Source organism: Cryptomeria japonica, chromosome 5 (assembly GCF_030272615.1).
Source record: "Cryptomeria japonica chromosome 5, Sugi_1.0, whole genome shotgun sequence".
NCBI classification, from domain to species: Eukaryota; Viridiplantae; Streptophyta; class Pinopsida; order Cupressales; family Cupressaceae; genus Cryptomeria; species Cryptomeria japonica.
The window spans coordinates 649,985,842-650,003,669 of record NC_081409.1 but is presented as its reverse complement, the minus strand read 5'-3'; the positions used below and the strand labels follow the sequence as shown (position 1 = coordinate 650,003,669).

The 17,828-nt window shown below is 36.4% G+C and overlaps 1 protein-coding gene across 2 annotated transcripts in view; it reads right to left on the bottom strand.

Annotated features, from left to right (window-relative positions):
• The window catches only part of LOC131078171 (MADS-box transcription factor 23), a 174,679-nt gene that overhangs the window by 65,242 nt on the left and 91,609 nt on the right, over positions 1 to 17,828 (bottom strand). For both annotated transcript variants that reach the window (XM_059221572.1, XM_058015844.2), the window contains 2 exons: positions 15,529 to 15,590; positions 15,324 to 15,423 (listed from right to left, as the gene is read on the bottom strand). In XM_059221572.1, the coding sequence (XP_059077555.1) occupies positions 15,324 to 15,423; positions 15,529 to 15,590 (162 nt within the window). The remainder of the gene's footprint in view (positions 1 to 15,323; positions 15,424 to 15,528; positions 15,591 to 17,828) is intronic.

The window sequence follows — 17,828 nt, the reverse complement described above, 5'->3', positions numbered from 1 at the left end:
TCTTGGCATACCAAGCCCTGGGGGCCTGCTTAAGGCCATAGAGAGATTTCCTTAGTCTGCAAACCAAGGAAGTATCCTGGATGAAACCCTATGGCTGCTCCATATAAATCTCCTCATCAAGATCACCATGAAGAAAAGCACTCTTCACATCCATCTGATGTACAGCCCAACCATGAGTTGTAGCAATAGCAAGTGTTAAGTGAATGGAGTTCATCTTGGCTACGGGCACAAAGGTCTCAGTATAATCAACACCTGCTACCTAGGAGAAACCTTTTGCAACAAATCGAGCCTTGTACTTATCCACACTACCATCCGCTACAAACTTGGTCCAAAAGATCCACTTACATCGAACCATCTTTCTCCCCTTAGGGAGATGGACTAAATCCCATGTGTTGTTCCTCATCAAGGAACTATACTCTTCCTCCATAGCTTGGTCCCACTCAGGAACCCCTGATGCTTCCTGAAATGTCTGTGGATTGGAAGCAGTAGCAATGAATGCATGTGGAAGATCCTGATGTTGTGATCAAATTCTCTGTGTATCTGAAGGATCCCCAACAAGAGAACCCGCGAACTCAAGTGTTTGTTGAGCCCAACGAGGTCTAGGTGGAGGTGGAGAACGAGGCTCCTCAACTACAAGTGGACCCTGCGGAGGTGTAACCCTACGAGTCAGAGTTGAAGGAGTCTCATCATTTGAATCACTAGCATCACTATCCACAATCGAGGAAGGTGGAGGAGGTAGAGACTAGGAGAGCTTTCCTCAAAGTGAACACTCCTCTCAATGAACACCTCATGTGTCTTAGGATCCATCAATCTATATGCCTTAACACCCTCAGGATATCCAACAAATATGCAAGGCCGACTCTGAGGTTCCAATGCCTTGCGTTTCTGTGCAGGTATGCGAGCCCATGCTGGACACCCAAAGACTATGAAATGTCTCACAATCAGTTTCCTACCAACCCAAGCCTCAAAACGAGTAATACCTTGCAAAGCTTTGTGAGGAACCCAATTCTGGATGTGTTTGGCACAACTGATAGCCTCTGCCCAAAAAGCAGGATCAAGAGAATGTGCATGTATCATACAGCTAGACATTTCTTTCAAAGTTCTATTCTTGCGTTCTGCAACTCCGTACTGCTGTGGAGTGTATGTGACAGAATGCTGAAGATCAATCCCCTCAAATGTACAAAAATCCTCAAGTCTTTTGTTCACATATTCCCTTCCATTATCTGTGCGAAGAATCTTCACCACTTTCCTAGATTGCTTCTCCACACGAGTCTTGAACTCCTGAAATCTGTCAAATACTTCACTCTTATGAATAAGAAAGTAGACCCAAGTGAAGCAGGAGTAGTCATCAATGAAGGTAAGGACATAGCGGGCCTTGCTAAATGAAGGTGCTAGAAATGGACCTGCTACATCGCTGTGAACAAGTTGAAGAACTTCCAAAGCTCTCGAAGCTTTCCCCTTATCAAACTTTCCCTCGGGATGCTTGCCCATGGAACAACCTGAACATACACCCTCTGAAAAACTGATTCGAGGTAGACCTGTGACCATATCTTTAGTGTTGAGCTGCTGAAGATAGTGGTAGTTGAGGTGACCAAACCGCTCATGCCATAGCTTACTTTCTGAATTTGAATGAGTAAGCAAGGCCCTAGAAGGTGAACTTGGCACAAAGTGGGAGAATGAATAAAGCCTTGAGTTGTCATTGACTTGTCCCACTGCTACCAAGGCATCATCATCAAGTTCCTTTACCACAACTGAATCTGGTGTAAACTCAATCTTTTTCCCATTCCCATAGTGAGTAATTTGGTAGATAGAGAGAAGGTTGGTAGACAAGTTAGGAAAATAGAGAACATTCTAAAATGTTCCATCATCCATGTCAACTAAACCTTTCCCTTCAACCTCTACTTGTGTATCATCACCTATGTAAATGTGAGGTACCTTTAGATGGCTCCAATGAAGAAAACTGCTCCTTTGTAGAACCCATGTGATATGAGGCACCTGAGTCAAGTATCCACTACTGTGAAGAACTTGTTGTAGCCACAAATGCTTGCCCTTTTCCCTTAGACTGTGAGGAAGAGGAAGGAGATAATCCTTCTTTGTGTAGGCGGATGGCAAGTTGATGTTGTTTTTCTTAAGAAGATTAGTTAACTCATCAACTTGTTTTATGTGGCATCGATGTTCATCATGTCCATACTTCTTGCAATATGCACAAGTTGGCTTATCCTTCTTAGATGGTGTCCCCTTCTTGGAAGAGGATGAAAAATCGCCTTGTGATGGAGAGGATGATTGTCCTTTTTCTTGTTGTGGCTTAGACTTGGAGTGCTTCTTCTTCTTGTTGGAATCTTTGCCTTGACTTCCTTGATTCCCTTGATTAGCCACCAAAGCCTAGGACTTTGAAGACTTGAGAAGCCCCATGTTCAACAACTTAGATTGTTCCAATATCAACATTTCTATGAAAGCATCAAATGAAGGCATAACATAGGAACTCCTCACTGTCAAACGATGAGTTTGGAAGCTAGACACAAATGCTGCATATTCTGGTGCAAGCTTGTCCAACAAGTTGAATATCAACTGAGCATCTTTTTTGTCAATTCCACAATCCTTAAGCTTTGCTCTTAGCTCATTTGCTTTGGTGACATAATCTTGGATTGTATCAAAACTCTTGGGATCCAAGTTTGTGAGCTCATTGTCAATCTTATAACCTTTGATTTCATCAACTTGACTATACAATTTCTGAAACATATCCCAAGCATCTTTGATTGTAGTACACTTTTCAATATGAAAGATGAGGTCATCTGATACATACTTGTGCAAAGTTCCAAGAGCCATGCAATTCTTAGTGAGCCATTCTAACTGAGCATTAGGATTAGCCTTAGGATCAGGTGGTGCTGCTATTGTTCCATCTATGTAATGTGTGAGACCTTTTTCCATTAATTTGCTCCATACTTTAATTTTCCATGATGCATAATTATGTGGAGTTAAACGTGGAAATTTATGAGGACTCATTGCAAGAAAAATGAAAGAGCATAAGGAAAGAGAGGCACAATCACACAAGACACCCCCCCAAATTCACTCAATCAAAGAACCCCACCAAAAGTGATGATTTGGCACTTTATACTTAGTGCATGTACAATGGGCCACTTGCAAAAAATGGCAAAGTGGACTTCTGATTTCAATTTTATAACTGCCTCAATAAGGCCAAAAGAGACTCAAACTAATCATGCAAGAGATCTAAACTAAGATCCAAGCAATTTACAAGTACCAAATAGGCCAAATAAGACCAATATTTGAAAGTACAATTTCTACTTAAAATCTCTAAAATCTGATCATGGATTATGAAAGTAGATGAAAAAAAATGCACTTTAAAAAAAAACGGCACCTAAAAAGGAGGTCGTATGAGCTCAAACGAGGCCTTTGAAGTTGCAAAATTGAGGATTAGACAGGTACAGTTGAGAGAAACTGAAAATTCTGAAAACTCTATGTACCAAAACCAGAAAATAACCACACCACTCTGAAGAACACAAAAAATTAGCTCAAATAAAAAAAAATTGCACCCAAAAAAGAGCAAAATTGAACAAGTTATGGGCCTCCAAAGTTGACCCAAAAATCCAAACTGCTCAATGGAGAGGGGTCTAAAAATTTCCAAAGAAAATGCTAACTGGGCGCTCACTGGGTGCTGCTGACTGAGCGCTGACTGTGTGCTACTGATTGGGAATTTTCAAACTGGAAAATAATTTTCAGAAAACAAACCAAAAAAAAAAAAAAGCCAAAAATTTCGTACTGTATCGTCCGAATTGGGCAGAAAATTTCCTCCACACCCAAAAATTGATTTTTGCCAAAATAGGTCGAATTTATACTTGATTTTTATGGAAATGGCCTCCCGGACGCAATGGTGAGGTCAAAAACGCTCCAAGATGCCTACAAAAAGCGCAGTTCCTCAGATCCGAAAATAGAAGCCTTCCACGATGTCTCCAAAAACCAATCACTGAAGCCCCAATGACTTTGATACCATGTGAGATTTTGCCAAGATCAAGAGCACAATGAAAAGTATAAAAATAGAGACAAAAGAATGACAAGAACAAACTGTATCTCATCAATATGAAAATGATCAGCTGGATTTACCAATACAATAAATATAGGCCTTCTTATATAGGCAAGGCCATATGGATGTACGAGCGCACAACCATGACATGTTGCTCAATGAGAAACAAAGGTAGGTAAGAAATACTAGGGGTAGGTAGGAGAAATAATATAATATTCCACAAGAGGTAGATGACCCGCCGAATGTGGAATGTAACAACAAAACAAGACCACAAAGGGTGGAATTTCTCCTACAAGCTCTATCCCTATGTGCACACTTCCCTAAGTGTCTCAAATCTAAACTACGAAGAAATGCATTATCCTAAGTTAACTTAAGTAAAGTCTGAGTGCTAGTGCTAGTGCTACCGTTTCTGTTGTTGGTAGTGCCAGTGGTAGTGGGAGTGCAATCATTGGTCCTAGAATTTGTAAATCTAGGATGGATTCATATTTTGAGCCACACAACACTCCTATTGCCCAACCTTCACTTGAGAGCATGGGTTGAAACAAAGAGGTACACAATAAAGCTAAAAGTGCAATTGAGAGATTTTGGTATTATTGCAATATTCCATTCTTCACAACCAGGTAATTCCTTTTAATTTTTATTTGATTGTTTTTAGTTTTTAAGTTTTTAATATTTATAGTTTGTTTTGTCTAATATTTATACTTCTCTTATTTAATTTATTTATGATAGGTCTCCTTATTGACAGAGCATGGTTGATGCCATCGCTATTTGTAGGGCGTGTTTCAGAACCCCTTCTGATTTTAAGTTAAGTGGCCAAATTTTGACAAAAATGGTGGCTGATGTAAAAGCCACATTAGAGGATTAGCGAGAGATATGGAAGAAGAAGGGTTGCAACATCATGACCAATGGTTGGACTGATAGGAGAAACAGAATGCTCCTAAATTTTCTTGTTTCTTCTGCAGGTGATTGAATAAGTTGAATTTTATTTAATGATTTGTAGTTTATTTTTTATTTAAGATTTATTCAATCATCATTAAATCATTGATTTTTCTTTGTTTTCAAATTTCAGGTGGCACCATGTTCCTGAAGTCCATTGATGCTTCCGCACATTCCAAAAATGTCACTTACCTATGTAAGAATTCAAGGGAGTGTTGGCAAGACACTACACAGGTCATTTGGTGTTATCATTGATGGCAACCCAACTCAGTAATCCCATCCGCACTGTGTGATTTTCACGTACCGGAAGTCAGATTGATAATGAGTTCAGGTCCGACAAACCTATAATAGAGCATCTGGGAGAGTTTAGTATTTTGATTGATATTTATTTTCGGGTTGATATCTTGTGTTGCGGATTTCAGGGAAGATGTCTGGATTACCTTATTCTTGAATTTTAGCCTCCGGTGATAATTGGTGTGCGTGTTAGAAGCTTTTGTTTACCATTTTTTCGACTTAGTAGTGCAAAACAGCCAACTTGCATGGATAATCCTTATGCGGAATGATTTTGGTGATTGATTGTGGTCCAAGTGTTTTGTTCGGTAGTTTTGGTAATGTTTAATCAATTATTTTGGTCCACACTAGTCTTTGACATCAAATTTGGCCAACAGTATGTACACGTTTCATTATATGTTAAGTTTTCTTGAACTGACATGCAGTTGAATTAATTTCTTGTTGCGGATATATAAGATAATTGTTATGATCATTTTAGAGATTGGTGGGTATGCAAAAGGTGTTGGTGATCGATTATGCGCAATTTCACGTGCACAAGTTAGAGATTTGTGCTCTGGATTATTGCAGAACAGTGGATCAAAGCAGTGTAAGGCAAAGTGTGGAAAGTTTGTAAAATATGCTCAATCGGAACTATAATCAGGCATTTGTAGATGCTATTATTTAGTTCATGTACTTCAATGATCTGTTGTAATTCATTTGTAGGCAGTGAGCCTCTCTTTCTTGAGTAGTGAGCTCTAAGCAGTCTGCCTAAATGCATGTGTATTATCATTGTAAAACTTTATATTTGAGTAGGCTCATCTTATGGGTCTCATCCCCACCGTGGTTTTTCTCTTGACCGGGTTTTCTACGTATAAAATATTTGTGTTATGGTGTTGTGGTTGATTGATTTGTGTTCTTGCATCTTTCTTTTGGTTCAATATATTAAGTGGTTGAAAGAACAGATTAATAAAGTTAAAGTTTGCAAAACACTGATTCACCCCCCTCTTAGTGTTCCTTGATTCCAACAATTGGTATCAAAGCCTAGTTCCTCGGAAGAAGTCCAACAACTTGAGGAGGATTTGGGAAGGTTATTCAAAGGATTCTGGTGGGCTTCAACAATAACTTCTAGTTGCACTTGATCACCTTGATCAGTCCAAGGTTGAAGTCCGGAAATTGAAAGCTAATCTTAAGGATGCTAAGAATTTCATTCAGTCATTAAAAGAACAACTAAATAAGTCCAAGGAAAAGAGAAAGGAACTTTGTAAGAAGATAAAGCAAAAAGAAAGCCAAAGAATAGATGATGATCACTTGAGTGAAGCCTTGAAGGAGAATACAGAAGAATGTGAGAAACTTGGTAAAGACAATGCTATCCTGAAACATGAGACGAAATCTATAGTGATGGGGTTGAGCAAGGAGATTGAGGGAAGGAAGAAGAATGAAGAGAATCTTAATCAGTCCATGAAAGATAGATGTGATGATTGTTGAATACTTAATTGTGAAATCGACTAGCTAAGCTTGAACTGCATCAATCCAAAAACAATGAGGAAGAGCTTGAAAGGCAAATTGTCATTCCTAGGGATGAACTTGCTACTGCAAATGAGTACAAAGAAAAGTTCAAGATTAGCTCAGCAAAACTTGATATGCTGCTACAAAGTCAGAAGAGTGAAGATGATAAGCGAGGTCTTCGATTTGAGAAAGGTGAAAGCTCCTGATCTAATCAAAGCAATCATAAGTCAGAACATCAGAAGACCACAGCTAAAAGGTCTCCAATAAGGCAACCTAATGCTCAAAAGTTCAATGGCAATTGTTTTGTTTTCAATCAATTTGGTCATAAAGCTAGTCAATGTAGAAGTAGAATGAATCGAAATGGTCCATCATTCTTTGGTCAGTGTTTCAATTGCAACAAGTATGGACATAAATCAAGTGAATGAAGAGATATTTTAAATAACTTTTCAAATACAAGGAATGTTAGATGTTATACATGCAATAGATTTCGCCACATTGCTAATCAGTGCAGATCAAGAGGAAATCAAGGGAATTACAAAACTGGATAGAGAAATATTGTGTGTTATAATTGCAACAAATCTGGTCACATTGCAAGATTTTGTAGAAGCAAGAATGTAGATAGGAAGGTTTTGGCAAACAACAAGAAGAGTGTGCAGATAAATGATAAAGGTAAAGAGAAAATGGATGAGATCAGGAATCAAATGAAAAAGACATGGGTAAAGAAGAGTGATTCTAATGCAAGAAATGGATCCGCACCTGAAACTGGTGCTGGAAATTCTTCTGAGAATTGATTTAAGGCTACTGGCCTAGGTGGATTTTTCAAGAAGATCCTATTCTCCCTTGCTAGAAGTTGGTGCCAATATGTGGCAGATTGTCAAAAGTTGTATTTTGGTATCGTAGATGTTTTGGAAGCATCTCCGAAAGAGATTGAGCGATATTGGAGATCCGCAAAAGAATTTTTGTGGAACAGTCTGTGAAAATAAGGTATCCGGAAGGTTTAGGTTAAGCTCATTTATTACACCAAAAAGTTAGATATGCGAATAATAAAAGGCAACTTAACCCTCTCATTTGTCACTTTGCATTAGAAGAGAAAGAGGTTTAGAGAGCTCTACAAGCAGATTTCTTAGAGATCGAAGCCGCAAGAAGATTTTCGCATGAAACCCTAATTCGACGAGAAGGTATTTATCTGTGAAACTTTTTAAATCAGGATTTCTGGAAATGGATACTCCTTTGGTTGTTGATATAACTGAGAGATCCTGCGCAATTTCAAAAAGCACCCTTTCAAATCTGTAGAAGATGATCCACTAGGTGCATTTTCATCTATTCCATACGGTGTTCTTCATGTTGAAGACATTAGTAATGTTAGATGTCAAATAAATTTTCAAATAGAAGGAATGTTAGATGTTATGCATGCAATAGATTTGGCCACATTGCTAATCAGTGCACATCAAGAGGAAATCAAGGGAATTACAGGACTGGACAAAGAAATGTTGTGTGCTATAATTGCAACAAATCTGGTCACATCACAAGATTTTGTAGAAGCAAGAATGTAGACAGGAAAGGTCTGACAAATAAGAAGAAGAGTGTGCAGACAAATGATAAAGGTAAAGAGAAAGTGGATGAGATCAAGAATCAAATGAAAAAGACATGGGTAAAGAAGAGTGATTCTGATGCAGGAAATGGATCCGCACCTGAATCCAGTGCTTGAAATTCTTCCGAGAATTGATATAAGACTATTGGCCTAGGGGGAGTTTTCAAGATCCTATTCTCCCTTGCCACAAGTTGGTGCACGAATGCGGCAGATTGTCAGAAGTTGTATTTTGGTATTGCAAATGTTTTAGAAGGATCTCTAGAAGAGATTCACCGAGATTGAAGATCCAGAGAAGAATTTTTGTGTAGTTTGTGAAAACAAGGTATCTGGAAAGTTTAAAAGCAAGCGCATTTATTACATGAAAAAGTTAGATATGCGAATAATAAAAGGCAACTTAACCCTCTCATTCGTCACTTTGCATTCAAAGAGAAAGAGGTTTAGAGCGCTCTGCAAGCTTTCTTAGAGATCGAAGCTGCAAGAAGATTTTCACGTGAAACCCTAATTCGACGAGAAGGTATTGATCCGTGAAACTTTTTAAATCGATATTTCTGAAAATGGATACTCTTCTGCTTGTTGATATAACTGAGAGATCCCGCCCAAAATTCAAAAAGCACCCTTTCAAATCCGTAGAAGATGATCCACTAGGTGCATTTTCATCTATTCCATACGGTGTTCTTCATGTAGAAGACATTAGCGCATACATTCACTCAAAGCTTGAGGAGTTAGGAGGATCCCAGTTGTTGAATATGTACACCAATCATATATTACGAGAGGATTTCAAGGTCAAGCCTGAATTCAAGGTTTTGAAGGAAAAGAACCTTGCACAGGTTGTTAGGTTTCCAGTGTTTGATAAGAATGAGTGGATCTGATATATGTTAAGAAGAATTCATGATAAATTCATGTGGTTGAACCAACCGTTTAAGATCACAAAGGATGTAATTAGGATCTAACAAGTTTAAGCTCATTCGATGGGCTACCTGCACTAAGGTCTGTGAAGAATCAAATGGTTACTGATGCAACCAGTTCTAAATTTGACAAAAGGGCTATGACAATGAATGATATTATTGAGTCAGATGTGAAATTTGCTTCAATGGTTATCAGATACAAGATTTATCGCTTTAGCAAGGAGAATTTGGTATCTGGTACTACTATCTATGTTGCATATCAAATGGTGAAGGAGAACAAGGACTATGATCTGTGTGAGCTATTCTGAGGCTAGCTTAAGAAAAATATGACTAGTATTAAGGACAAGAAGAATACATTCAAATATGGCACCTTGATCTTATGTTTATTCTTCTATTTCATGAATGAGATTTCGGGTATTAGTAATGTAAAATGAGCTAGTGACAGACTAGTGGCAATCCAAATCAGAGATCTTTTATATAGCATTGGAGATAGCAAGGCACGAAGAACTGCACTTTGGGGATACTTCAAGAACTTTCAGAGCATGATGCAAGCTAGGGAAAGGATCGATGAATCTGTTGTGGAGAAATAAAAGGATACAATATGCTTCATGGTAGAGATTGATCAATGCCTAATGGAAGTAGTGGAGCCAAGGATAGTATGGATCATGCCCATGGGGTATGAGGTACATGAACAAATTTTGGAGGTGTATGCTCAACATTTGTTGAGTTAGCCTATTGATGTCTCTGAAGGAAGGTTTGGCACATTTGCTAAGAAGGACATGCAGTTGCATAAGCAATTCAAGAAGCCTGAGATAGTCTGGAAGGTGACTGAAGAGAAGGAGGTTGAGGCCAAAGAACTTGTTTCAGAAGCAAGAGACAATACAAGAGCAGTGAAGGAATTTTTGGAAAAGAATTAATAGGAATTGTTTGATCCAGAATTAGCTCAAAGCCCTATCAATTTGGCCTCTCTATCCCCCATTCAGAAGCTACAACTAGCATCATTTTCTCAAGCCAAAGCAAGGGAGGAGATGTTGAAATCCCACATTGAGGATAGTGAGCTGATGAGTCTTGCATCCGATATCTTGGAGAAGCTTATGCCTACATTTGTCACGAACTCTTCTGATACTTCCTTTGACTAGCTAAAGGACCTAATCAATGTTGTAAGTACTCATTTTGAATCTCTTGATAAGTCAACAAAGGTCAAGGTCCGAAATGAGTTTGATGTAAAAAGATTCAATAAGTTGAAGGGAATGATTGCAAATGATAAGAGTTTTGTTAGACACTTGTGTTAAGAGTATTCAAGATGCCTTGTCTGAATGAGGCATTCTATACAAATCATGTTTGTCATTGTCCAAATTTATTGAGGATATTGAGAAGAAAATTAAGGAGCATGAGAAGCAAATGGCCAATATATCTCAATCCTTTTATCCTTTGACCAATTTTGTGGCTAGTCAAGAAGGTCAAGTCATTTATTTGCTTGACAAGATTAGGACTTTAATGCATGATAAGGACAAGGTTGTCAGTAGAGTCCAAAGAACCCCAAGATGTCATAGCCACAAATGATCCCTCAGATCTTCAATTGGCAGAGATGCAAACATATGTTTTCAGTGGTCACATCTCAATTTTGGAGAGTCTCAAGAAAGGTTGGGATAGTCATTTGAGTTCATTGAATAACACTTTTACTGATATATTCAAGTTTATGTAAGTTAGTAAGGTCTATGTGTACATATGTTGTTGTATATAGAGTTTTTGTACAAATTTTGGTATGCAGAACCCTTCCTTTGCCATTGATGCCAAAGAGGGAGTGTAGGGCAGTGAAAAATGTCATAATCATCTTAGGGGGAGCTTTGAGAGTTTTGGAATTTTGAGTTTTTGAGTTTTGCAGTGTGTTCATATGTTGGTACTGATTCCGACACAGCCATTTTTCACTAAGTGTTGCCATCAATGCGAAAGGGGGAGATTGTTGGCAAGAGACACTGCACAAGTCATCTGGTGTTGTCATTGATGGCAACCCAAGTCAGTAATTCCATCCGCACAGTGTGACTTGCTTATACCGGAAGTCGGATTGAAGATTGGTTCAAGTCTAGTAAGCCTAGAATAGAGCATCCGACAGAGTTCAGTAGTTTGATCGGTATTTCTTTTTGGGTTGATATCTTGTGAACTACAGATTTTAGAGAAGGTTTTTGGATGTCTGGATTACCTTATTCCAAATTTTTAGCCTCTGGTGATAATTGTTGTGCCTATTAGAAGCTTTTATGTACCATTTTTTCAGCTTAGCAGTGCAGAACAACCGACTTGCATGGATAATCCTTATGTGGATTATGCAGAATGATTTTAGTGATCGATTTTGTGGTCCAAGTGTTTTGTCTAGTAGTTTTGCTAACATGTTATTAATTATTTTGGTCCGCACTAGTATTTAAGATATGATTTGGCCAACAGTGTGTACACGTTTCATTATATGTTGAGTTTTCTTGCGCTGACATGTAGTTGAATTAATTTCTTGTTGTGGATATATAAGATCAATTGTTATGATCATTTTAGAGATTGGTGGGTATGCAAAAGGTGTTGGTGATCGATTGGCGCAGTTTCACGTGCGCAAGTTAGAGATTTGTGCTCTGGATTATTGCAGAACAGTGGATCAGAGGAGTATAAGGTAGAGTGTGAAAAGTTTGTAAAATGTGCTTAATGAGAAATATAATCAGGCATTTGTAGATTCTATTATTTAGTTTATGTACTTCAGTGATCTGTTGTAATTCATTTGTAGGCAGTGAGCCTCTCTTTCTTAAGCAGTGAGCTCTAGGCAGTGTGCCTGAAAGCATGTGCATTCTCATTGTAAATCTTTATATTTGAGTATACTCATCTTGTGGGTCTCATCCCCACCATGGTTTTTCCCTTGAACGGGTTTTCCACATATAAAATCTTTGTGTTATGGTGTTGTCGTTGATTGCTTTGTGTTCTTCCATCTTTCTTTTGGTTCAATATATTAAGTGGTAAAGAACAAATTAATAAAGTTAAAGTTTGCAAAACACTGATTAAACCCCCCATCAGTGTTCCTTGATTCCAACAAGGAGGTCATATATGAAGTGGGTGAGGAGAATGTAGTACAAGTAGTGACCGATAATACAGCAAATTATGTTGCTGCAGGTAAACTTTTGATGGAGAGGCACCCATCTATATTTTGGTCTTCATGTGCTTCCCATTGCATTGACCTCATGTTGCAGGACATTGGAAAGATTTTGTGGATATGGACATGTGTACAGAAGGAAAAAAATGTTTGCAAATTTATATACAATCATGCATGGGTCCTTAACCTAATGAGGCAATACACAGGGCAGAAGGAGTTGGCTCGACCTAGAATCAATAGATTTGCCACCAACTTCATCACACTGCAATCCTTGATTCAGAGTAAGGCGGCTTTGAGACTTATGTTTGTTGGTGAGGATTGGACTTCCTCATCCTATGCTACGAGTACTACAGGGGTTGATGTGGCAGATTGCTTTTTTGATGAGCCAATCTTTTGGACCCCTTGTGCTAAGATTGTGAAGGTAAAAATTTTAAGCATTCTACATTATGTTTTAGCTTTTAACTTTTAATTTTTATTCATTTTTTTTTTTATTTGCTTATTTTCATTTACAATTCCACACTTACATTAACTAATATTAGATAATGTTTCATAATATTTGCAGTTCATTGAGCCCTTGGTAGTTCTCCTACGTGTTGCTAATGGGGAGAAGCCCGCAATGGGCTACATATACGAGGGCATGGATAGGGCCAAGGAGGGCATCAGATCTGCCTATGAAGGAGATGAGAGTAAGTATCGTCCCATTCGGGATATAATTGATACGAGATGGCAAGTCCAGCTTCACAAGCCCCTTCATGCAACTGCTTATTACCTCAATCTGGCAACCATTTTTGCCCTGATTTTAAGGCGGATGAGGAGGTTCTTAGTGGGCTCTACTCAATGATAGAGCAAATGTCGCCTGGTCATAGCAGCAATATAATCCAGGAGCTAGAGGCCTTTTCTACTGCAAAAGGGGAGGTCTTCTCTCATCAGCTTTGCAAAGAAAATCGAACAAAAATGCAACCAGGTAAAATATATATTTTAAGAAATTAAGAGCATAATTTTAATTATATGTTATTCAATTTATTATTAATTATTAAATGAGGCTGATTTTCTTTTTCTTTTTCTCATCTCAGATAGATGGTGTCAGATGTTTGGTCCTAAAACACGAAATCTTCAGTGGATAGCCATTCATATTTTGAACCAACCATGCAGTGCTTCCGATTGTGAGCGCAATTGGAGTATGTTGGAGCACATACACTCCAAGAGGCACAATAGACTGTCTATGGAGAGGTTGAATGATCTAGTCTTTGTTCATTACAACCTGTGTCTTAGACAGAAATAGGTTATGGACCATGACACCACCCTGATCACGCTAGAGGAGATTGATCCAGAATCTGAGTGGATCACTGAGGCTACAGATCCTATCTTTAGTGACAAGGACTTAGATTGGATCAACCAGGTAGATAGAGAAGTTGAGGTTGTAGCCATGGCAGAGGAGGAAGTTAGAGCACGAGGAGAGCTAGAGCCAGAGATAAAACCAGACATAGCTGATGTTGGTGAGGGTAGACTGGAGTCATGGGCAGAGAGTATGGCTGCTAAAGCATCTAGAACCTACCTTAGACACCTTCATAGGAAGGACCTAGGATCCTTTGAGCTATAGACTTGTAGTTGTTTTACTTTTGATATATGTGCGGAACACTTGATGCCATTAATTTCATATTCCATGAGTTTTGTAATATTTTTACATTTGACATTATTTATATATCTATGTTTTCTATTTCCTTCAGCTACAATTTGCGTTTATACTAATGTGATCGATGTATACTTGTGTATGTAATCAAATTAGCTTCTATTTGATGATTTTATTATGTATTTAAGGTTTGTTTAATAAAGGATGCATGAAACAAGTTTTAAGTCCTTAAAAAATCTCTAAATTTCTTGGATTTTTCAATTTGCTAAGTCCTGGCCGATCTGAATCTAGAGTCCCCAATCGAGTCACCCTTGCCGAGTCTGCGTCGAGCCTGAGTCTCGTTTCTATGGTTTATGTACTTTGGTCTGAGTAGTTGGGTGTAAAATGGTTTTGACATTGATTGGAAAGAGTGCCAACTTGGTGTGAATTCCCACGCATCCTTTCTACCTTCCGAATAATGTATTTTTGGGTCGATGCTATGTAAATGTTACATACTCTTTTGGTCAACCTAGTGTTGGTTGTTTTTGGATCCGATTAGTATATATTGAGAAGATTGGCTATGTTAGAAAGTATAAAGAAGTAGTGTGTGTGCATGAATGAGGGATGGATACAAAGGCGAGATGAATGATGGGTAGATACGAAATAAGTGCAGACATTTAGAGGTGTATAGAGTAGACAAATGAGTATATTCAACGACATGCTATTTGCATTTAATCAGATGCTTTTTGTATACATTTCAATTTATTATTCTTACTACTTTATGAGACCAGTTTTGTATATTGCCTTGGAGAAGTGATCTTCAGCTGAGCGATTCTCTTTTTGTATCTTGCCTGAGGTTGTGTGCCTCAACATGCAAGTCCAAGCAATAAGCTCTTTTTGGCAGGAAGCCTTGTTTATTATAAAGTTATCGCTATTTACTTTCAGCTCATTAATATGAATCAATGATGAAGTTAGAATCACTTTAATTTGACCCCCTCTCAGCTTCTAGTAGTGTTCAACACAAACAAGCTAAAAAGATAAAAATAAAAATATCGAGTAAAGAAATTTTTAGATACTCAACATTTTCTAACGAGATTTCACCCTACAATATTTTCATTCATTAAACAATCTAACTTTGATTAAAATTAATTTAAAATACTATAAATTTATTCTATTTTTTAAATATCTTTTTGAAAAAAAAATATTAAAAAAATATGCTTAACATACTACTTTAATGTTATCTAATTTTAAGATTATGTTAATACTAATAAATATCATGTTTAAACCATAATCAAGAAAACATATGAAATTTTAAACTATATTAAAAAGAGAACACAAGTTACCTTTCTTAAGCGTATCTTTCTAGCACCCAAACTAATTTTCTTTTCAAGTTTTTGTAGTTCTTTGAATTTTAGTACATCCAGGTCTTCACCAATCATATGTCTGCGTCATAAGAGTTAGATGTTTTATACTTGGACTAGTTATTTCTTGAATTTTATAATCTATAAATAAATATTAAAATTTCATCATATGATTCAAAGTCCTTACTTGCACACTTTTTCTGAATGTGTTGTCTCTTTTTGTAAGTTCTCCAATTCCAAATGCAATGTCTATTAGAGGATAGGATATTAGTCGATAGATTGTTAATTACTATTTAACATACTCTATATAAATTTATAGAATGTGTATAAGAGATTTAAAGCATATATAAATATTTTTTGAGAATAGAATTCACATTATTATATTAATATTTTTTTTATTTTTTGATTGAATGATTTGTTTAAAAACTCATAAGTTATGTTAATTTAAGAAAAACGGTATTGACATATAACAACTTACTAAATTATCACTATTTAGACCTTTCAATATTTTTGAAAGTAAAATTTTGGTATTGACATGATATGATGATTTAAATGTAGTGTTGTTGATCTTGCCATTAAGGATCAAACCTCATTGGGGTGTTATTTCTGATATATGGTCCCCCATTTATGCCTTCATTAATTCATATTTTCAGATAAAAAATATTTCCACAAAAAAAAGTGTCTATGAAAGAAAACCCATGTTATTATTTCTCAATTATGATTCAACAAAAAGTTTTCTACATGAAAATTCTTATGCATAGTGAATTAGGATTTATATTATCTTCTATAAAATACATACACAATCAGCTATAATAAATATCGATCACCACTTAGATAATTATAGAGAAGAAGACGTAGTCACAAATTATTTTTATTGATTTCAATATCAATTTTTGATGTGTTATTTTGATGCAAGAGGATCCAAGGGTGAAAGGCAATCCTACATCTCCAAAAATTATTGTTATTTTAATTTTTAGTTAAGGATAGGTGAATAAAAATAGTTGCAAGTCTCTATAAGTCTCCACATACCTTGGAAAGCATCCAAAGGGACACAAGGAGTTCAAATAATTTAATATTAGTGGCATATATCTAAAGGAAAATGTAATTTTTATGAGTGAACATATATTTCTATTATTTCTAAGGTAAAATGGCAAAATTCCCCTCCTTGGCATTCACTTGGGGAAAGGGAAGAGTAAAGCTTTCACATGTCTTGGTGGGTGTAAAGAATAATGGGAAAAGTTACATCTTTAGAAGGATTAAATTTTACCTTTTTTCCTTCAATTTTTTATTCATATTGAAAACTTGAAGCTTAAGTGCATGGATATGTTTTTTACTATTTCTCAATAAATTTGAAAAGCTATGTACTAAAATATAACTCTTTCTATTTGGCGCCACCTTTTTTCTTCATTATTTATCCAAATTAGAAAATAATTATATCATATTGACATAGATTCTCTTTTCTAGTGCATCATATTTTTTTAAAAAAATTTAAATAAATTTTAGTATTTTTTCTTGACAAGATAATCAATCTTATATTTTGGTGTCGATGACCTACTTTCAATAAAAATAAAATATAAAAATAATTAAAATAGTTAAAGATGTATATTTTGGAATATTCACATGTAGATCTATAAAAGGGTATTTTTACATTTCAAAAAAAATATTATTTATAATAGGAGTTGTTGAAACATCTAGTTTTTCAAAAGAAATATTGTTTTTGGGTAATTAGACCCAAAGTGATATTAAATATACATTTAGTAGACACTTCCAATTAGGAAAGTTGTGGCCTATATATAACTTAGCTATAATGAATCTATATTAGACCATATGTTTGACTAAAATTACTTTTTAGTAAGAAATATTTAAATTCACTTGTGCTAATAAGTTGGCCTGAAACGTCACACGGAGTTGTACTTTCACCCTCTGAAACGTCGACTTTGTTCCTATCACATTCTTATCCACCAATCTACATACCAGCTCCCAAGTCTAATTCTTATGTATTTGATTCAGTTCTTCCATAGCTTTGACCCGCCTTTCTTATTTTCTTGCTTCTTCATATGATTTAGGTTCAATAAGTGAAAGAAAATAGAAATTAGTTTTCTCATTTACCTTTGTAACACCACTTCTTGTCTAGACTCCTTTATTTTTGTCTCCAATTATTTGATCTTCGGAATGATTTCTCTACACATATTTCGGGCTCTTAATTATTTTTTTCACTTCTTCTCTGTTCTCTTCTTTGACTTCATCTAGTTTCTCTTCATTGCTTTCTTTCGGAGTTGTTTTTTCTTCTACAACAATAGATATGATCTCAAGTTCAGTCCCTTGAACAGGTTCTAAGGCAGTCTATTCCCATGCATCGCATACTTTCATATTTGTACTCTCTACTATCTTGTTCAATCTTTTATTATAACACCAATAAGATTTGTTGTTTGTAGCATATCCCAAAAATATTCTTTCATCAATTCTGGTATCAAACTTTATGAGGTC